General features: G+C 49.6%; 1 protein-coding gene across 4 annotated transcripts in view; it reads right to left on the bottom strand.

Moving 5' to 3' along the window:
• SYTL3 (synaptotagmin like 3) overlaps positions 1 to 22,368 on the bottom strand; it is an 83,268-nt gene that overhangs the window by 30,446 nt on the left and 30,454 nt on the right. For all 4 annotated transcript variants that reach the window (XM_047103287.1, XM_047103285.1, XM_047103286.1 and 1 more), the window contains exons 4-7: positions 11,894 to 11,945; positions 10,796 to 10,865; positions 8,165 to 8,243; positions 4,058 to 4,182 (exon numbers count right to left, since the gene is read on the bottom strand). In XM_047103287.1, the coding sequence (XP_046959243.1) occupies positions 4,058 to 4,182; positions 8,165 to 8,243; positions 10,796 to 10,865; positions 11,894 to 11,945 (326 nt within the window). The remainder of the gene's footprint in view (positions 1 to 4,057; positions 4,183 to 8,164; positions 8,244 to 10,795; positions 10,866 to 11,893; positions 11,946 to 22,368) is intronic.

Here is a 22,368-nt window from a genome sequence, read left to right on the forward strand (position 1 = left end):
AAACATAAGCGCCGATATAAATATTTTGAAATCATTAGAAAAGCCGACACTGTTCTGAAGAACATCCCTATTTCGACCAAGGAATCGACGTGAACTTTGGCGTTCACCTCTTCCCTGGTAAATTCTGAAGGATCTAAATGACTCTGTCAGACTCAGTGCCCTGTGAAAGGGCATCGAGATTCAGATGGCAGCCTATCGACGACATTGAGAAAGGCATTTATTTCCCCTGTGATTTTTTTTTTTTTTAAATTTTTTTTTTCAACGTTTATTTATTTTTGGGACAGAGAGAGACAGAGCATGAACAGGGGAGGGGCAGAGAGAGAGGGAGACACAGAATCGGAAACAGGCTCCAGGCTCTGAGCCATCAGCCCAGAGCCCGACGCGGGGCTCGAACTCACGGACCGCGAGATCGTGACCTGGCTGAAGTCGGACGCTTAACCGACTGCGCCACCCAGGCGCCCCTCCCCTGTGATTTTTAATGTATTTCGGTAGCTATCTAGTTTGGGTCAGATTACAGAGAAAAATGATCGCCCTGAATGAGGTCTACTCTGTACAGAGTTATTAAGTTTCATATTATATGCTGAAAGATCAATAAACATTAGGCTCGATTTGATCAAATTATGGACTCCCTAGAACCACACAATTCACGCGTGTGGGATTGTTTGTTTTAGCTGGTCTTCAGTGTGGAAAGGGAGAGCACCTGTTGCCACCAAGCCTGCATCCGAGGGTCTCAGACAACCACCGGGGCTGGGCTCGGCCAACAATACGTGCTCTGAGCAACGTCCTGTCCCGGCCGAGAGGTAGGCCGCCGCTCCTGGGACCATCGAGGGGGTCAACAGCCCTCAAGTCTAAGACCAAGTGTTTTCCTCCTTGAACTCAATGCCATTGCCTCCCTTTTCTCTGGCTGCTCAGGCTTTACGTGTGGCCGGCAGGTGGGGGAAAGGGGGATGCAGAAACGCCATGCCCTGGGGGCGGATGGTTCCTTCAGATTTCACAGGACGTGGGAAAACTTCACATAAAGGGGCACCGAATGGAAGGAAGGGTTTCTTCCCCGCCTCCGTCCTTGTCCCACTCCTCGGAGACAGCCCCTCCCAACAGCTTCTCGTGTTTCCTTCCTGGTTAACCGGGTCTTTACGGCCAATATAGATCAGCCACACATTAATACGATGCACAATAAAATCCCACGGGGATGCACAGGAAGTCTCAAAGGACAGGGGAGGGAGTTCACCTCTTAAAGAATCCCGGCCCACATGGGTAAATGAGGGTCTTTACGGGAGCATTTCCAGAACATGCGGTGCATGCTTAATGGTCAGAGAAGTGGCATAGAAGCCGTCCTGAGCCGTTTTCTCAGTTACCATCTCAGAGTCACCACGTGGTCCTAAGAAAGTTATCTCCTATTTCTGTGCCTCAGTCTAGCCACCTGCAAAGTGGGCACTGACACCCCCTGCCTCCAAAGGGCACCACGTGGTGTGCTTAAGGTTGGCAGAATGCTCCGAGGCGTTCCGATGGAAATGTGAGTGTAAGTTTTATGAGCTCACCGACGAGGGCATGTGTAATTGCAGTCTGACAAACGTCCTATTTAAAGATGTACTCTTTATATGTCAACCCTGTGATTATTTAGCATTTATAGATCATGCCATGATTGCTGAGTACTTTATAAACATTTGGCTACATTGCTCCAAAACAGCCATATCCTCAAGGAAGGTGGGGAGACAGAATGCCTGCAAAAAGTAGAAAGCGTGTCGCTTCAAGAGCATGGCAGTCAACTGGATGCAAGTGGCAGAGCGTCCAGATGGTGGGGGCTGTCTCGCCATGGCCTCCCCTGCTCCTCCTCGCTTCGACCCTCAAGCTCCCTTGTCCCATCAGACAACCCTGCAATTACGCAGCAGGCTCGTTCCCCATGCACATGCAGTAGGGGAGGCCAGAAACTAAGCCTGGGAAACCTGGGATGCCCTATCACACGGCACAGGCATCGGAAGCAGAAACATGCCGTCCACAAACCCTGTTGGCATCTTTTCCCGCAGGCGTCACAGGTGTGGTGTCTGGAACAGACTCTGCCTCGCCCCGACACTTCCGACCACATTACCCCCTTGGTCATCTCTTTCCCCTTTGCCCCTCATCTTTCATAGGGACAGTGATAGCCCAGACCTCACAGGGTTGCTGTAAGGACTTAGTATCTATAAGGGCTTTACACGAAGAACAGTGCCTGGGAACCTTAGTGAGTGTTAGTTAGCATCCGAGGGGCTCCATCCCAAGGATTTGGGCCCTCATTTGTCCTCCTTATGTGGGGCATATAATGAGGAAGTTACAAGTTTAGGATTCAGAACCTACAAACTTGGACTCTACTCCCGGCTCTACATTGTATTAGTTACGTGACATTAGGCAGGTTGGTTACCCTCTCGCTGAAACTCAGATCCTGGATCTTCATCATGGGAGTGACAATATCCGCCTCAGCATTTCTGCAAGAACTAAACGTGACTAGTACGTAATAACCACCACCGTGCCTGGAACATAGTGGTTCCTAAATGCACGTGAACCTCTCCTCCGTCTGTTGACTCAGGGATGGTGTCTGGACCGGTGTTTGTGTAGACCCTGGGGAGCCAACAGGAACGAACGCTTGTTGGCCCTTTGGCGTCTCAAAGGCCTTCCAAATGCATCTCACACACTCTAGACGCCTCCTCCTAAATCTAGCGAGGTCCCAGGGGCCAGGAGCCACAACCCGCTCACCCAAGAGCTCCTCAGAAACTCACTGGAGATGCCACATCTCACACCTGCCCCAGATCTACTGAGTCAGACTCTGCATGTCAACAACATTCCCAAGTGACTCACACACACACACACTGAGAACAGCTGCTCCAGAATTCAGCCTCCAAGCCAAGACCGCCCACCGCTTTCGGGTTATGTAACCCCGGGCACTGACATCATCTCTCTAAGCCTCAGTTTCCCTAAATGGACAACAGGGCCAAATGCAATACATAGTTCACGAGGTAGTGTGAGGATAAAATGACATGGCCCGGGTAAAGCCCTGAGTGGAGTCTGGCACATAATTAGGAAGACCGGCAATTTAGATAGTATATGTAGATGGCTTAGGTAGCAATTTAGATACTATATTATCTCAGGGATCTTTATAAGCAGCCTGTGCCTTTGGGCGGAACAGGTATCATCACCTTCATCTCCACCAAGGGCATAGTGACGTTCCGGGAGTTGACGTGACGTGCCCAAGGCAGAGGGTCGTGGATGGAGGCAGAATTTGAAACCTCGAGAGTGGGTGTCTGGAAGTTCCAGCAGGAGGGTGGGGCTAACCTCATCTCCTTGCCTAAAGGAATCTGTCTGGGGACATCCTGAGCGGAGCCCACAGTGGCAGAGAAGGGACACCTGTCCTATCCAGGCACCCAGTGCAGTCCTGTTGACCAGGTGATGGCATCTGCCCTAGCCAGGTCGCCTCCGCTGGACTAGAACCTAGGTGTCCTGATTGTAAAGTCATTTTCTCTCCTGTCCCAGTGCATCTGCTTCAGACTTGGTTAATCCTGGTGGAAAGCCAGAGTAATTATTTCCTTAAAAGCCTTTATTAGGTGAGCTCTCTCTCTTGTGGTTTAGATCCCGGGAGGGAGCCTCCCTGGTGACTGCCCTCGGTCAGGCGGCACGTAGGTTTTTAGTGGGTTTCTATCAGACTCGAACTGGAGGTTGTTGGAAACAAGAAGGCCTCTTGACCCTCCATGAGGTATTCGGACCCCAGGAGTAACGTGGCACATCTCAGCCCTGCAGGGGGCCACTCTGCCTTTGGTGTGGCCTTGAGACCAGCGAGGCGTTCCCGTGGACACCTGGGACCCCAGGGGCTCAGAATTAGGCTGAAGCTTTTCCCTGCTCTGAACTATTTTCCGAATCGACCCTGGAATTTGACCTTCATTTGGCCAGGCCTCCCCAACAGAGAAGGGTTTATAATTATGTTTTCTTCAGACTGCTTGGTGTTGTGCAATAAAAGAAAAGGAAAACGAAATCTACAGAGAAAATGGACTAGAAGTAGCTCTGGTGGCGGCCCGGCGGCCTCAGGGAATACCCTGGTGGTGACGTTGATGGCAGTGTCAGACTGGCTCCTCCTCTCCGTCCGGCTAGCACACTGCCTGGGACCCGTGGCTAGGAGTTGCTTGTCAGAGGTCATGTCATTCTGGGACTTGGAAAGCTCTAGAAAACAAATACAAGGGATGACAGGTGGGAGCACACAGCTTTGACAGACTCGTGGGGCCCTCCTCTGAGATGCCCTGCAACCACACACCCCTGAGGAGCCTCAAGGTCTCTGAGGCTAGGCTCACGGCGTGGGGACGACGGCTCTGAGCTCTGGGCTCAGGGGGAGCCACCCCCAGAAGCCACATGCTGGACGCAGGGCACACGGCGCCCTGCACAGGACAGAGGAGCCAGATTCGCAGAAGGTGACAGTGTGGCCATGTGCCTCTGTAGGCAGACAGCCATCGTCAGGGCGAGAGTGAAAGGAAGGACTTCCAGCCAGCTTACTCTGTATCCCGGGCCACCCGTCATAAGCACGCAGTTGTCCAAACACGAAAAAGGCAGCCTAACAAACCAGCCAGCTTTTTTAGGGCTGCTCACAAAGATTTATAACTAAATACCATCTCTTGGGACACTTTGAAGAGAGGCGGAAGATTCGGGGTACGCTTATAACTATTTTAATAGACAAAGCCTGAAAATACACCTCCCCTCGCCCCCCAGCATACCAGTGGTCCAGAAGAGATGAATAAAGTGGGAAGGAAGGAATGCACACAAAGAAGTGAGACAGCCACCTCAAAGGTGATTTTGTCTTTCAAAAATGTCTTCCCTTTTCCATGGGGTCCTTGTTTCTCTCAAAGATGACCTTGAAGCCATCTTTAGAGTGGCATTCTCTGATGGCTGACACGTGGCTCACATATGCCATCTCAAATTTTCTAGTTGCCACATTTAACACAGAGGTAAGGGGTGCCTGGGTGGCTCAGTCTGTTAAGTGGCTGACTCTTGATTTTGGCTGAGGCCATGATCTCGTGGTTAGTGAGATCCAGTCCCATGTTGGGCTCCAGTCCACCCTGGCAGCTCGGAGCCTGCTTGGGATTCTCTCTCTCCCTCTCTGTCTCCCCCTCCCTCTCCCCCCCCACCGCTTTCTCAAAATAAATAAATAAACATAAAAAGAGGTAAAATTAATTTTAACACTATTTTTCATTTACCACAATATATCTAAAATACTGTTAAAATATATGATCAATATTAAAATCAATGACATTATTTACTGGGTAATTGACATACAGTCCTTACTAGTTTCTGGTGCACATTATAAAATGATCACCACATCAAGTGTAAGACTGTCCATCACCAGGTAAGATTGTTCCAATATTACTATCAGTATCCCCTATGCTGTGTGATTAATTAGCTTTTTAATTTCGCTTTTTTAAATACTAAGTTTCCAGAATCTGGTGTGTGTTTCACTCTCCCCCGCCCCTGCCCGCGCCCCCCAGCAGGCCACTCTTCAAGAGCCACCTGTGGTTAGCATACTGGACGGCCCAGCTCCAGGGTGTAAATAATCCTCAGTTGTTGCTCTTGATTAGGTATTCCTGCATGTACTGCCAAAGGTACATCTGCAGAGTGTCTCTTTTCTCCGGAGGAGAAGCTCGCCTGCCCCCCCAAACCCCAGGGCATTCTCCTTCCCACCAGGATGTGCGGGACCTCTCCTCTCTGAGAGTGCTGCTGTCCACACTGGCCGCGGGTCTACCCTCCGGAAACCGTGGGGCAACTTTCTGCTCCTGGAAGTGAGCAAGGTCCCGGCACACCAGGCCCTCCAGGTGGACAGTGAACCTGGGCTCCTCATACAGCTAAATTCCAGCCCAGCTGTGAAGGGGGTGAGGCCCTCGGGGCAGGGGGAGGGGGTGTCCCCTCACCACCATCTGTTTGGCATTCACCCCAAAGCCTGTGCCTTCATCTGGTCCATTTATGTCCACAGACGAGGCAGGTGGGGTGTCTCCTAAGTATCCAGCTTCTAACAAGTAGGCTTGTGATCAGCATTGTCAGGTGAAAAGGAAAAGTAACAGCGAGAAGCACAGAATGGTCCTGAAATGAAAATCAACGATTTGCTCCTCCCCTTCTGAGCGGGGGTGGGGGGGGGTGGGGCTATAGTACTGGAATCTCCTAGACATGCAGAGATAATAAAAAGGGCTGGAAATCGCTTTCTTCCAACTGGATCGGCTTCACGGGGCAACACGGGCCGCCAGAGGTCATAGCTCTGGGGCAGCTTCCTAAACTCTTGAGGCTAAGGCCCCCTCCAGCCATCCCCCCAGACCCCAGGCACCCTCAGAATGAGGCCGTCCTCTGTACCCACTTCTGTAGGAAACACACAGCAAAAAGGATCAAGAGGGACCTGTGCACGACAGCTCAGGACCTGAAGAAGCAGGAATCAGCCCCACCCCTGCTACGTGCCCTGAGGCAGAGACAGGGTGAATGGTGTAGAGCCTGTGCCCTGCCCTGTGGAAGCAGCGGGGAGCACCTGAGAGAGGCCCCCCCCCCCCCCCCCCCGGGCAGACCGCCCGGGGGGGGGGGGGCCAGAAAGCTGGGTCTTTCCACCCCTGCCTCTGGGCTGAGGTCCTGGCGTCCCATGAAGCACCAGTGTCTGAACAAGCAGGGAGGGGACCTGGGGTGGGGGGTGCTTCAGTCCATATTCCATGGCAGAGACAGGATGCTGCTTTGCTCTTTTGAATCCCCCCTGCCACCCCCTGCCACCGGGGATTAGCCCCAGCTGTCCATCTGGGTCTGCTGCTCTATACTGATGCCATCTCCAGAACACTCGAGGTATTGACACGGCAAGTCTCCAACATGTAAGCAAGGGTACAGGCGAGGCTATGGGTACGAAAGCACGCTCCAATGTACCCGTGCGTGGGTCCCAGCGTGTGTAGGAGGGCGAGTGGGACATGGGACAAGATGAAACGTGCATCCTGCCTCTCTGGGCGTCTGGCTGAGGGATTACCAGGCCAGAGTTAATGCTGAGACATGATTCCAAAATACAGTGGTGGGAGGGAGTTCACATAAGCCGCATGGATTTGGGTAGAGGCCGTGCTTCTAGAAAGAGACGCTGAGAAGTTTCGACAAGAGCAGCGTCAGCAGGAACGGGGCCAGCCGCTCAGAGTTCAGGCCGCCGTTCCAGTTGGAAACCCGCGTCCAAGGCTGGTGCGCACGGAGGGCGGATGTGGTCCGCAAGCCCGGCAGACTAACGGGGTGGTTTTAAACCTCCGAGCTCTATTAGCAAACAGGTGGCATGAGATTTGGCTGCTTCGCCCTTCTGAAGCAGAGGGGGACAGACGGTCTCGTGAGATGGTCACTTCCCTGTTTATCTAAAACGGGTGCTTTGATTTCAGTTGTCACGATACGGCTCGGAAGGGCTCGTGGGGGAACTCAGAGGACTAATTAAAATCAAATAATAAGACTGTCTCAGAGCCAAGGCACAAGCCCGACCCCATCCACAGGCATTGGCATGGGCAGAAACCAAACAGAAGCACCGTGAGAGAGAATGGATGCCCGAGACCCCCTGATCCCACTCAGGACCTTCTCTAAATGCCTGGCCTGCTCTGGGCACCTTAGCAGGTCTAAGTGGGGGCTATTCTCTGGGATTTGCAGCTTAAGATCCACAGGGGGAAATACCTGATAGGAAACAACATCGAAAGAGGCAAGATTCTGAGCAGTGGTAGTTCTGGGTTCCTTGAGTCTACAAATCATAGGGTTACTGCTAACTGAAGAAGATAAATTTACCAAGGAGGAAAGGACAAGTAGTTCCACGCAAGCGACAGACGCTGGGCCCTGCCTGGCCTGAAAGCTCCCAGTTTTCATTCATTGGAACCCTCTACTGTCTCCGCTGGTCCTTGGGAGAGGCTGTGATGGGTGCCAGGACCGGCTGCCAGGTCTGTGCTGAGCTCTGGCAGGTTTGGGTAGCAGTAGGGGTAAACTGAGCCACTCCAGTGGCCTGAAGGGTGTCTCCTCTTCCCCCGGGAAACCAGAGGCCTGCTCTGCATGGGAGGGGTGAAGGGCCAGCGCTGTGGCTTTCCCCAGGGCCTAGAGACAGAGGTCCCTGGCCGTGCCTCGGCCAATGGGCTTGGCTGGCCCGGGGGGTGGTGGGAGGAACACATCGGAGGCATCCACTTACTTTTCATGTGGGTGGTAACAGACAGAAACAAATTTTCCATGGACTTATTAAATCCTTTAAACTGACCAAGTTCCTGTAACTAAAACAGAGACAGAGGAGAGAGAATGAGAGTTATATTTGAAGACCCGTGTCTGCCCCAGCAGCCTCCAGGTCGCCAACCCCCAAACACTGGCAGGTGTGAGTGGAGTGGGGGTGCTCCGGGTGCGTGCAGGTGTGTGTGCATGCATGTCTGGAGAGGGGAGGGCACTATCCTCTCAGGAGGTAGGGACCCTCTTACTCAGCTTCTTTCCTCTGAGGTTTGACACCCACATCTAAGGAAGGGGCATCAGCAAGGGGCGTTGACAGCAACTACCTCTTGGAAATAATAACCGACATTTCACTGGCTCAGACTGCACTCAAGTACACTCCTGCTTCTTTAACCTGCTCTTGTATGACCCCACCCCAGCTCCAGGCGGAGGGGATGGCAACACAACAGCCAACACAACAGTGACACAGGGGCCGATGGTGGTACCAGGCTCAGGGGACCAGCCTGGAGCCAGGAGTTAGTTCCACCCCTCCAAGCAGGAGAGAGAAGAAAAAGCAAAAATGACAGAAAGGAGATCACTTCCCCTTCAAGTCCCATCCATCTATCTACCCCTCCATCTATCCTTCCCTCCATCCCTCTGTCTCCCCCTCCATCCATCCCTCCATGCCTCCACCCTTCCAGCCACCCATCTACTCATCCCTCCTTCCCTGTTTCCATCCATCCATCCCTCCTTCCCTGTTTCCATCCATCCATCCCTCCATCCATCCACTCATCCCTCCTTCCTTCCTTCCGTTTCCATCCATCCCTCCATCCCTCCATCCACTCATCCCTCCATCCATCCATCCATCCCTCCATCCCTCCATCCATCTATCCATCCATCCCTCCTTCCCTCCATCTCTCCTTCCGTTTCCATCCATCCCTCCATCCCTCCATCCATCTATCCATCCATCCCTCCATCCCTCCATCCACTCATCCCTCCATCCCTCCTTCCTTGTTTCCATTCATCCATCTATCCATCCATCCATCCATCCCTCCATCCCTCCATCCATCTATCCTTCCATCCCTCCTTCCCTCCATCTTTCCTTCCCTGTTTCCATCCATCCCTCCATCCCTCCATCCATCTATCCATCCATCCCTCCATCCCTCCATCCACTCATCCCTCCATCCCTCCTTCCCTGTTTCCATTCATCCATCTATCCATCCATCCATCCATCCCTCTATGCCTCCATCCATCCATCCATCCATCCATTCCTCCATCCATCTATCCTTACATCCATCCTTCCCTCCATCTCTCCTTCCCTGTTTCCATCCCTCCCTCCCTCCATCCATCCACTCATCCCTCCTTCCCTGTTTCCATCCACCCATCCACCTATCCCTCCATCCCTCCTTCCCTGCTTCCATTCATCCTTCACTCCATCTCTCTGTCCCTCCCTCCATCCTTCCCTCCCTCCTTCCCTGTTCCATCCATCCATCCATCCATATCCATCCATCTGTCCATCCATTCAGGAAATACATCTGTGCTGGAACAAGTTGGGAGGATTTAGAATCTCAAGTAGAAAGTGGACAACAGAATTTTGAAGTTCATTCCAGGGTCTCAGTTTGAAACTGGAAAAAGAATGAATATACTCTCTCTCTCACTAGCATATGAATGTGCCTTTCTATGTACAGCTATAGTTACTCTCTTTAATTTGCAGGATGGTAATAATGAAAATAATCAAGACCATGTGTTTTCATGGCACTTTACAGTTTCTTTTATTTATTTATTTATTTATTTATTTTTTTATTTTTTTACTTTACAGTTTCCAAGTACCAGTACAGACATTATTTTGTTAATTTCTCACACCAGCCATGAGAAACAAGCCAGAGGAGTATAATTATTTCCACCTCCCAAGTGGGAACACAGGTAACTCCAAGATCATACCACTAATTTCTGTAGACAGAAATGCTCCTGGTCTACTTTATATTAGCATCTAAAAACACACAAAAGTACACACACACACACACACACACCCCAGGCACTCCCACACGTATAAATCACACACCTGTGAATCGACATGTATTTCTTTCTTTTTACACCCCCAGAGGCCCCCAACGCACTGCAGCCTATTCAGAACCCCACACTCAAGAGCACAGTGCACAGTTAGGGAAGACAGCCAGCAAAATGACAAGAGTAAAGTGGTGGGGATGTGGGGTGCAGCCAAGGATGTGGGGTACAGGCCGGGATGCAGGGCACAGGTGAGGACATGCGGTGCAGGTGGGGATGTGGGGTGCAGGTGAGGACAGGGGGCACAGACAAGGATGTGGGGCGCAGGTGCAGGTGAGGACGTGAGGTATAGGCGGGGATATGGGGTATACATGAGGTTGTGGGGTGCAGGCAGGTGAGTCACTGTTATGCAGATGATCCCATGGCCCCCAAAGCATAGCGGACACACAGACACTGGGCAGGCCCAGCCCTTCTGGCCTCTATTCTCTGCCTCCCTCCACGGCCAGCTTCAGCCACAATTGGATCCCTTTGCTCTGGGGGTCTTGGTCCAACCTCTCAGACCCCCTTTCTTCCTCCATTTCTCTCCCACGTCCCCTTCCCCAGGGAGGCACAGACACATTACCCTGTGGGAGCTGCTGGTGCACTGGCTTTCACTCAGAGGAGGTGGGGTAGGAGGAACCACGGAAATGTTGCTGCCAAGGAAAAACACAGGAGTAAGAAACAGGTCATGGATGATCCAACTGTTAGGCTTACAAATACACAAGACTCGCCATCACCCTACAGTTCATGTTCTCTGATTTTTTTTTTCCTTTCCTTCCTCGCATTTTAGAAGAGGAGCCCGCAGCCCTGCCTGGATCTGCTCCTCCCAACAGGGCATTACTTCCCGGTATCGGAACGTGGCCAAGGAGCACCATGCTGCCGGTGTCCCTGCCTCGCGCCCCACCCGTGTCGCCTAAAGGAGCCCGGCCGCTCTGGGACCCAGACTCCACGCACGTGTCTGATACGGACGTGCGCGTTCTCTCGGCCCAAACCGCACCAGCAGAAGTGCCAAAAATTCCGTGGATGTCATAAATCATCAAATCGAGCATGAGAGGAATCAGAAGTTTGTGATGGGGGAGTAAAAGAAATGAAGAGGTCCCAAGATTGGAAAATCTCATTATGGGCCAAAAAAAAAAAAAAAAAAAAAAAAAAGCTGCTGGTGGGGAGCTTTCAGCAACACTTCAATAAATTCGGTGCAATCAGGTGTGTGAATTGTTGCCGGCTTCAAGAACGCTGGGTGTTTAGGATGTGCATCAAGAAGTTAGCATCTCGCAGAGTCTCCACTTCATTTCCATTGGATTACGCAGATGTCTGAGGCGTCAGGCACTGGGCATGATGTTGGAGACAGGAGTGATTCGTAAAACAAACGCTCGGTTTAGAATTTCATTTAAGATGCCATCAAAAATAATATTTCGTTTCCTTACAACATTTCAGAAGAATGTAAGCAATAAAACCTGTCGTGAGAAAATGCTCTGTGAGCTGCTAAGAAGGCTTTTCATAAGAATCTGGAAATATCTCTGTTTAAATCTTTTCCAGGCACTTTATCATTTAAAAAAAAAAAAAAGTCACATTCCAAAGCAGCCAGGTCTGAAAGTCAAGAGATCTAGAAGTTCTTTCAGCGAGTCCTTGGTGCTCCAGCCCTTGGAGGGGCCAGGACGGTCTGGCCTGGTATAGCACTCACCTCAGTTCCTGATAAGATTGCAAGAGCTTTGCTCCAGCCCTGTCGTGTTTGCCTGGAAGAGATACCAGGAAAGGTCACTCATTAGTAAGAAGACAACCTTGGGGAGGCAAACACAGAAAGTAATCGATTAGAATTCTTATTTTTCTAATACCACTTCTTGCAATTAAAAAGTAAAAAACCATCTTGGGGGTGACAGAAAGGCCCTAGGGGGCGCCTGGGTGGCACAGTCAGTTAAGCGTCCGACTTCAGCTCAGGTCATGATCTCACCGTTCGTGGGTTTGAGCCCCGCGTCAGACTCTGCGCTGACAGCTCAGAGCCTGGAGCCTGCTTCGGGTTCTATGTCTCCCTCTCTCTGTCTGCCCCTCTCCTGCTTGTACTCACTCTCTCTCTCTCCCTCTCTCTCTCTCTCTCCCTCAAAAATAAATAAATAAACTTTAAAACAACAAAAAAAGAAAGGCTCTAAAGTTCTATTGTGGTGATGGTCACATCAATAAATTGACTAAAAAAAATTATGGACTTAAATGAAGTGTATGTTCTATAAACTACATTCTGCTAAAGCTGTTGTTAAAAACATGCACATACACCCACGCTAAGAGACCACAATTGCTAGGAAAGGCTGCTTTTATTAAAAGTTGACGTTGGGTTAGATTTTCTAAATCTGGAAAATTTGAAAAGTAGTCCTAAGCTTCCAAGCTTCCATTTGTCCGTTGGAAACATTTCATAATTGAATGACTATATTCCTCTAAACATTCCTTGTTATGGAGATTAAATTAATCTGTTAAAAAATGTAATCTGCTTATTTCTAGTTATGGAGGCTAATAATTTCCTAAATAAGACTGCATCTGATATAGTACTCTTTTTGTTTCAAATAAAGGGGATTTTAGGATGTATTACGTCCCCAAAAATAGAACTCTACATGTTCATAGTTCTGTGAACACAATGTTTCCTGGCCCAATGCATAGGAAGAGGTTAGTCTGCCCAGCTGGGAAGCCTTCTAGCAGATTCTCTTGCTCAGGGACGTTCCCCATTGGGCTTCACGCTGCTCAACACACAGCTGAGAACCACCGGACCTGGCATCCTAGGAGGTCTGTCTAGCTCCTGTGTTGTGTGTTTGAAAGTTTTAATCCATTCCAAAGAAAGGCTTACGCACCCACATCATCTCTGTAAGACATGGAGAAGGCAGGGAGGAGCTTGGGAGGGGGAAGGCAAGCGTCTCTGATGTCGAGCCCAGAGGCAGGTGGTGCCCAGCTGACCCTAAGCCGTGCAGCCCCCAGGAGCTGGCCTCAGGGACTGCATGAGCCCTGACATCATAGGTCGGACTTTGGGTCTCCCTGTTTGTGTACATTTGGGGGGAGGTTCATGATGGTGTTCACCAGATTCTAAAAGGAGTCTGTGAGCCCTCCCCATCCCCCCTTAAGAAACGCTTCTGGGGGTATCCGGGTGGCTCAGTCGGTTGAGCTTACAACTTCGGCTCAGGTCATGATCTCGCAGTTTGTGAGTTCGAGCCCCACGTTGGGCTCTCTGCTGTCAGTGCAGAGCCCGCTTTGGATTGTCTGTCCCCTCGCTCTGCCCCTCCCCCTCTTACGCTCTCCCAAAAATAAATATTAAAAAAATAATAATAAAGAAACGCTTCTCCAAGGCAGAACAGAAAGGCGGCCCCCAAAGGCTGAGAGCTGCGCTGGTGATGGATGAAATCCCACATCTGCAGGAGCCACTGGAAAGAAAAGAGCTAGGCCGGAAGGAAAAGAGAACCGCCCCAACTGCAACACGGTCGGTTGTCATGAAAGCAGAGAGAAACAAGGCCAAGAAAGAGAAAAGGTAGTGACGCTGTTTACCCGCGGTGTCCTGGTAAAGACGCAGAACCCAAGAGAGAGTGAGTTCTGAGCCCTCTTGTGGGTTGGCTGGTTCGCTCACTCTGGCTGCTGGCTCCTTTCCCGGCTGCCCGCCCTCAGCAGACCCTCAACATCTTGTCCCCAGACTGTTGTGACAGCGTCCCCATGGCGCCAGAGTTACAGTCTCCCCGCCCCCCAAACGGTGCTGTCCTTCCACCGCCTAACGCGCTGCAGTGACTCCGTATTGCCCGTCGCCCAGCGTCCGAGCCCCACGCAGCATCCCTGGGCCTCCACACCTGCTCTGGGCCCACCTCTCCTGCCAGCCCCAGCAGCATCTCTTCTTACTCATTCTTTCAGCCCTGCTTCCCCAGACGTTGTCTACTTACTCCCACCTCATCTCCCAGTGCCCTGAGCTCCACCCTTAGCTTCAGTTCAGTCCCCCTACACGGCATTTCCAAATACCCCTCCCCAGGTCCCAGGGAAGGCCTGGCCACAAACGGCTCTCTGCTGCCCCCTGCTGGCCTCATCGGGCCTGGCCGGCCACGCCATGGGCTCAGCAAACCCTTTCTGTAAGGACCAAATAAGTATTCCAGGTTCCGCGCAGGCTCTGTCCTCTGCCCCTGTGACAGCAGCCAGACACACTACGAAAGAGTGGGCTGTGATAAAATATGATGGACACTGAAATTTGAATTTCATGTTTTTTTTTTTTAATGTGATACAAACATTCTTCTGGCCATTCAAAAATGTAAAACTCATTCTTCACTCACAGGACATACAGACACAGACAGAGGGACAGGCTTGGCCCTTGAGACCTGCTGCACCCCATGTCCTAGGTACCCCAAGTGTGGGCAGTGCGGCCCGCTGCATCACAGCCGGAAGCTTGTCGGCAATGCAGAGCCCTAGGCCCATCCCCGAAGTCCGTTCACCGGAGTTTGGGAAGCGCTGCCCTGGGGCTGTGTCCCGTTCACTGTGTATGTCCATTTTATTTCCTCTCCCATCCCTCAGTTGTTTCTTACCAGGGGCTTCCTTAAGAAGCACTATCTACTGTTTGTTAATATTTACTTATTTATTTATTTTTACATTTATTTATTTTTGAGAGAGTGAGAACGAGTGTGAGTGGAGGAGGGGCAGAGAGAGCAGGAGACACAGAATCTGAAGCAAGCAGCAGCAAAGAGCCTGAGGCAGGGCTTGAACCCTTGAATGTGAGATCATGACCTGAGCCAAAGTCAGACACTTAGCAGACTGAGCCACCCAGGCACCCCTATTTATTTATGTTTAAGAGAGAGAATTGATTTCTTTTGAGAGAGAAACCTCGAGTCTGTGAGTCGGGGGAGGGGGAGGGAGAGAGAGAGAGAGAGAGAGAGAGAATCCCAAGAAGGCTCCACACTGTCAATGTAGAGCCTGATGCAAGGCTCGATCCCACAAACCATGAGATCCCTGACCTGAGCTGAAATCAAGAGTCAGACGCTTAACCCACTGAGCCCCCCCAGGGGCCGGGTGAGATTTCTTATTTTAGAAATGCTTTCTATTTGTTCTGTGTATCTTACCCTGCTTAAGTCAAGAAACAAAGCTGGTGCACGTGGGTTGGGACATCCGGCCTTGGGTGTGAGGGCCCTGAGGGGAGGCACGGGCCTGGCAGTGTGTGTGCCAACAGCGCCCTCCATGCCCCCCCTCGGCTCCCCGTTGGGTCCTAGCCCTGCCCCTCCCCCTCCAACACATCCTCCAGAGGGGGAGGTGCTGTCCTTTGCGTGCAGCGCCCCGTGTGGATCCGACAGCCAATGAACTTCCTCCACCGCATCCAAGGCTGCTCTGGGCTGAGTTGTATCCCCTGAAAAGACATGCTGAATCTAACCCCTAGCACCTGCCACTGTGACCTTATTTGGAGGTAGAGTCCTTGCAGATCAAGCTAAGGTGAGGTCATTAAATGGGCCTAATCCAACATGACTGGTGTCCTTATAAACAAGGGGAAAATGGGGGGCTCCTGGGGGGCTCAGTCCGACTCTTGATTTCGCCTCAGGTCATGATCTCACGGTTGGTGAATTCAAGCCCCACATCAGGCTCTGCATTGACGGCATGGAGCCTGCTTGGGATTCTCTCTCTCCCTTGCTCTCTGCCCCCCCCCCCATGCTGTCCCTCATTCTCTCTCTCTCTCAAAATAAATAAACAAACTTTATTTTTAAAAAAGAAAAATTTAGTCACAGAGAGAGACATGCACACAGAGAAGACGACAATGTGACACCTTGACTTTGGACTCCCAGCCCCCAGAACAGTGAGCCAGCAACACATTCTAGCTTTGTTCTAGCTCAGAGGTCCTTTGTGATTCAGTCCCTCCTGCCTCCCAGGATCACCTTCTGCCGTATGGGTCACCTGTCCCCTTCGTGGGTCCTGGTGAAGGTGGATTTCCCAGATGCCGGCGCCTCACGAGACTGTGCTTCTCCTGTGTTCCTGGCTCACGTGGCTCTCTGCCCCTGCCAGGGGATTATTCCCCGGGATCCGGTGCCTGTCCTCACCAGGCTGGCCTCTTCATGCTTGCCCTGCACACTTCATTAACATTGCCGCCTGCGCTGTGATGGTGCACCTCTGTGTCGGTCTCCCCGACTGGACGGTGAACTCTTTGAGGACACGGGTCCCATCTTATGCATCTTGGTGTCACCGGCATCAGCAAAGGGTTTGTCATGCGGGGGTGGGGAGGGGTGGCTATAAATCCAACAGCCACCAGCACTGTTTTACCGAGAAGCGTTACCTCCTCGTTTGAGCCATACGACCAAATACACGCGAAAAGACGGTCATCGTGTTTTCACAACTCAGCTTACGTGTAACTCATCCGCTCATTCACACTCGTCGTGTAGAATCCACAGGGGCGCTTTTACGGGGACAAGGATAAGGAGGACGCAGCTCTGCTCACAAGTGAGAGCATATGGTGCTGGAAGGGTCCATTCAAGCTACAGAACACGGCCGTGGTTTCTGGAGCAAAACCCAGGTCTGCAGCTGGCACAAGCGTGCCTACGACAAATCACCTTCCATCTCTGCGCCACTTCTCGATGCAAGGGGCGCCTGGGTGGCTCAGTGGGTTGAGCGTCTGACTCTTCACCTCGCAGGTCGTGATCTCACGATTCATGAATTCGAGCCCCACGTGGGGCTCTGTGCTGCACTGACAGCTGCTTCGGATTCTCTCTCTCTTCCTTTCTCTGTGCCCTCTTCCACTTGTGCGTGCGCACCCCCCCCCCCACACACACTCTCTCTCAATATAAACTTTAAAAAAGAAAAAATAAATACAGGTACGGCACTCTATTTCACGTGCTCACGGAAACTCCCATAGAACGGATGTCCCTCCTGGCTGGGCTGCATCGTCATGCCGGTCAAGCACACTAACCGCCAGCCTACCAGCACCCTGGACCCCAGGCCCTGCGGCAGGTGCCACGCCCCGCTCCCCCAACACTCTTCCCGCTTGGGTGACGTGTTCACAGCAAAGAGGGCGCGGAGCAGACTCTCTGTAATGTCCCAGTGCAATTCAGCCAGCCCGGCAACTCACGCTGTCGTGGTGGCCAAGCGGCCTCCCGTCCTCAACTGCGGGATCTGTGTGGGTTATTCTTCTTGCAAGACATCACCCCTAACTTCTCCTGCTACACTGTAAGGCCCCACAGCGGCCCTTTGTCAGAACAGTTAAACACACCCAGACAGCCATGTGGGATCCAGCTGTAGAGCTAACAGACCGTCAAGCGGAAGGATGGCCTGGCCCACAACCACCTCTCTGTTGGTGCCCACGGAGGGGAGCAGCGCCCTATGTAGGAACCCACAGCCTGAATTCCAGGTATGACGCAAAGCATAAGGCAGGCGGGGCTATCCCATGTGGAGCCTTCCTGGGAACAATGCAAATGTGCCCCTTCCTCAAGACACTTTTGTCCACCCTTAGGAATTGGTCGTAATATACGGATTTTGTTAGAACAACGCATCGCGCTGATTCTTCCAGAAAAGTCATCACAATAAGCACACAATTTTTGGATGTCGTGAACTGTACCCCTTTAGTGGTGGCTCCCTAGTACGGCATTCAACCTGTACAACTGTAGGTGACAGGCCCGATGGTCGGTCCACACTGGAGCTTGAGTATCCTCTAAATTTTAGAAAAGGTGAATAAGACCAAAGGTTGGAGGGGGTATTGGACAATCACAGCGTGTTTTAGGACTTTTTTTTTAGTAGGAAAGAAAGTGCCTAGAACAATAAAGTTTTAAACCAATTTTTGGCTCACATATGCAAAATGGAAAATGTCTCAAAAAACTTGACCTATAAACCCCTCAGCATATAAAGAATCACGATATCCTGTCATAAATGATTTTGGAGGTGGATTCCAGAAAAATTTTTAAATATATTTTAGTCCTTAGAGAAGCTTTGAGTTTAAATAGCACTGGGGCCAAGCCACTAGCCCAATATGAAAGAAGATGAAGTGTGCAACTGTGAACCAGCAACTAATACCTCCAGGGGAACAAAAATTAATAACAGTAGATTTATGACCCTGTTGGCAGAAAATATCCCTCATCCAGTATCCTTCTGCCACTAGACATTACTCTTCTGCTTAGTTGCAAGAGAGGAAAATAATTTTTGCTCCTTACTTAAGCTCCCTATAGTCTATCGGCAGAAATCCTGGATGGCTTTCATGTTAACAATAATCACCAAGCGCTGGGCAGTAACTCTTCCCCAAAGATATACTTCAGGTTGGTAGTAACTGGCCTAGGTTTGAGGACGTGGGGACTAGAGCATGGACTGCCTTCCTGGGTCTCTTGATTTTCTCTAAAAGTGGAATGTAGGTTTCAGGAGTTCTCTATTCTAAAGAATTTGGATATTAATCCTTTATCAGATATGTGATTTTGCAAATACTTTCTCCCATTCCGTGGGTTGCCTTCTTACTCTCTTTACGGTGTCCTTTGATGCACAAGTTTTTCATCAGGATGTAGTCCCATTAGTCCTTTTTTTTCTCTGTTGCCTGGGCCATCTAAAAAAATCATCGTCAAAGCCAATGGCATCTTTCCCTCTATATTTTTTCTTCTTCTTCTTTTTTTAAATGTTTATTTATTTTGGAGAGAGAGAGAGACAGAGCATGAAGGGGGAGGGGCAGAGAGAGAGGGAGATAGAATCTGAAGCAAGCTCCAGGCTCTGAGCTGTCAGCACAGAGCCATACGCGGGGCTTGAACTCATGAACCGTGAGATTGTGACCTGAGCTGAAGTCGGATGCTTAGCCAACTGAGCCACCCAGAGCCCCTATATTTTTCTTTCACAACCTTTATAGTTTTAGGTCTGTTGTCCATTTGTACTGTGTTAGGTAGGGATCCAACTTTGTTCTTTTACACGTGAGTATCCAGTTTTCCCAGCACCATTTATTAAAGCCTGGCCCTTCCGCCTTGAATGATATCGGCATTGTTGAAAGTCATTTGACCACGTATGCAAGAGTTTTTCTCTGGGTTTTCTAGGCTATTCTATTCCACTGTTCTCTGCTTGTCCTTATGCCAGTGTCACATTGTTTGGATCACTGCAGCTTTGTAGTAAGTTTTGAAATTGGGAAGCATGAGTCTTCTAACTTTCTTCTTCCTTTTCAGGAAACAAACAGGGGCACTTGGGTGGCTTAGTCGGTTAAGCGGGCTCTTGATCTCAGCTCAGGTCATGATCTCACGGTTCTTGGGGTCAAGCCCCGAGTCGGGCTCTATGCTGATAGCATAGAGCCTACTTGGGATTCCATCTCTCTCTCTGTGTCTCTCTCTCTCTCTCTCTCTCTCTCCCCGTCCCACCTTCCCTCCCTCCCCTCTCTCTCTGCCCCTCCCCTGCATATGTGCACTGTCAAAATAAATAATTATTTTTTAAACAAGAAACAAAATGATCCAATTTTTAAAATGGGCACAGGACTTCAATAGTCAAGAAAATATACAAATGGCCAGTGAGTACATGAAAATGAAAAGATGTTCAACATCACTCATCATTAGGGAAATGCAAATCAAAATACAACAATGCAGCCACTATGGAAACTAGCGCAGAAGTGTCTCAGAAAAATTAAAAACGGAACTACGATATGACCTAGCAATCCCACACTGGGTATATATCCAAAGGATATGAAGTCACTACTGAACAGACATTTACACTCCTACATTCACTGCAACATTGTTCACAACAGCCAAGACATAGAAACAACTTAAGTGTCCTTCAACTGATGAACAGTTAAAGAAAATGTGGGATATATTAAAACAGAATATTTTCAATCATAAGAAGGAAGAAATCCTGGGGCGCGTGGGTGGCTCAGTCGGTTAAGCAACCAACTCTTGATATTGGCTCAGGTCGTGGTCTCATGGTTCATGGTTCAAGCCCCACATCTGGCTCGATGCTGATGGCACAGAGCCTGCTTGGGACTTTCCCTCTCCCCCTCTCTCTCCCTCTTCCCTGCTCACATGCTCCCCCTCTCTCAAAATAAATAAATATTTCTTCTAAAAAAAAGGAAGAAATCCTGCCATTTGTAACAACATGGATAGACCTTGAAGGCATTATGCTAAGTGAATAAGTCTGACAGAAAAAGATCAATACTATATGATGTCACTTATATGTGGAATCTAAAAACATGAAACTCAGGACAGAGAGTAGAATGGTGGTTGTCAGGGGTGGGGGGGGTAAGTGGGGAGATATTGGTTAAAGGGTACAAACTTTCAGTTATAAGGTAAGTTCTGGGAATCTAGTATATAGTCACCATGGCAACTACAGTGAATAGGACTGTGTTGTGACTTCAAAGTTGCTGTGAGAGCAGTGTTAATGTTCTCACCATAACAACAATGGCAAATGGTAATTGTGGGAGATGAAAAGATGTGTTATCAAACCTTATTGTGATACATTTTTTTTTTGCAATATATACATCTGTCAACTATCCAAAAAATCCATACGCAGAATGGAATAAATGTCAGGCTAGAAGATACCTAATACGTACCGAGGGAATGACTTAAAGAAATACAAAATGGAATACCACCTCATGCCCGTCAGAATGGCTATTATGAAGGAAAGAGAGAAAGAATGAGAATCACAAGAAGGATATGGAGAAACTGGAACCTTTGTGCACTGCTAGTGGGAACATAAAATGGCACAGCTGCTGTGGAAAATAGTATGGTGGTCCCTCAAAAACTGAAACATAAAATTACTGTTCGATCCAGTAATACCACATCTGGGTATAAACACAAAAGAAGGGAAAACAGGAACTTGAACAGATATTTGCACACCCATGTTCATAGCAAGCACTGTCCCCGATCGCCAAAATGTAGAAGCAAGCCAAACACCCACTGGGATGAATGGTAGACAAAATGCAGTATATATAACCAACGGAATTTTGTTTGGTCTTAAAAAGGAATAAAAGTCTGACACATGCTACAACATGGATGGACCTTGAAGACGTCATGGTAAGTAAGAAAGACACAAAAGGACGAATATACTGATTCCATTTACATGAGGCAACTAGCGTCGTCAATTCATAGAACCAGAAGGCAGAACGGTGGTCACGGGGAGCTGGTTGGGAGGGCGGAATGGACGGTTTGTGTTTAACGGGAAAGAGAGTTTGGGTTTTGCAACATGAAAAAGCCCTGGAGTCAGATGGTGGTGTTGGTTGCACAAAACTGTGAACGTGCTTAATGCTGAATTCTGCACTTAAAAATGGTGACAGTGGGGGCGCCTGGGTGGCGCAGTCGGTTAAGCGTCCGACTTCAGCCAGGTCACGATCTCGCGGTCCGTGAGTTCGAGCCCCGCGTCAGGCTCTGGGCCGATGGCTCGGAGCCTGGAGCCTGTTTCCCATTCTGTGTCTCCCTCTCTCTCTGCCCCTCCCCGTTCATGCTCTGTCTCTCTCTGTCCCAAAAATAAATAAAAACGTTGAGAAAAAAAAAAATTTTTTTTTTAAAAATAAAAAAAAAATAAAAAAAATGGTGACAGTGGTAAATTTTATGTCTATTTTACTGCAATAAAACAATGAGCATGGAGTTCTTAAATAGAAAATGATTTCCTTAGTTAAGTATGTATGTGTCTGGTCTTTCCAAAGATGTATTCATATAAGGAGATAGCTCAATGTCCAATTGTCAGGGTGCTCCCTACAAACTACCCTGATCGATAATTTGGTCTAAACATATGAACACATGAATTCTTAATTCAGAAATCCTATTCAGTTCAGTGATATCACCTTGGTTTCTTTTTTTTTTTAATATTTATTTATTTTTGAGAGAGAGAGAGAGAAAAAGGGGGAAGGGCAGAGAGAGAGGGAGACACAGAATCCAAAGTGGGCTCCTCACTGTCCACACGGTCAGCTCAAAGCCCGATGCAAGGCTCAAACCCATGAACTGTGAGATAGTGACCTGAGCCGAAATCGGATGCTCAATCAACTGGGCCACCCAGGCACCCCTCACTTTGGTTTCTCATTCTGTTCATAAACAGGAAAATAATGATGGTCACCAAAATGTGGTAGCATCATCAGCCTATCATGTAGAGCGGAGGGCAGCAAACTTTCTGCAAAGGTTCAGGTTAAAAAAGTATAGGCTTGCCAGCCATAGGATCCCTGTTGTAACCTCAACCATTGTATTGCAAAGCTGGCCACAGACAGAAAGGAGCGAGCATGGCTGTGTTCCAATAAAACTTTACATA

Source organism: Lynx rufus, unplaced genomic scaffold (assembly GCF_022079265.1).
Source record: "Lynx rufus isolate CCGP_SWC_20201006 ecotype Redwood Valley unplaced genomic scaffold, mLynRuf1.p SCAF_6, whole genome shotgun sequence".
Lineage (NCBI taxonomy): Eukaryota > Metazoa > Chordata > Mammalia > Carnivora > Felidae > Lynx > Lynx rufus.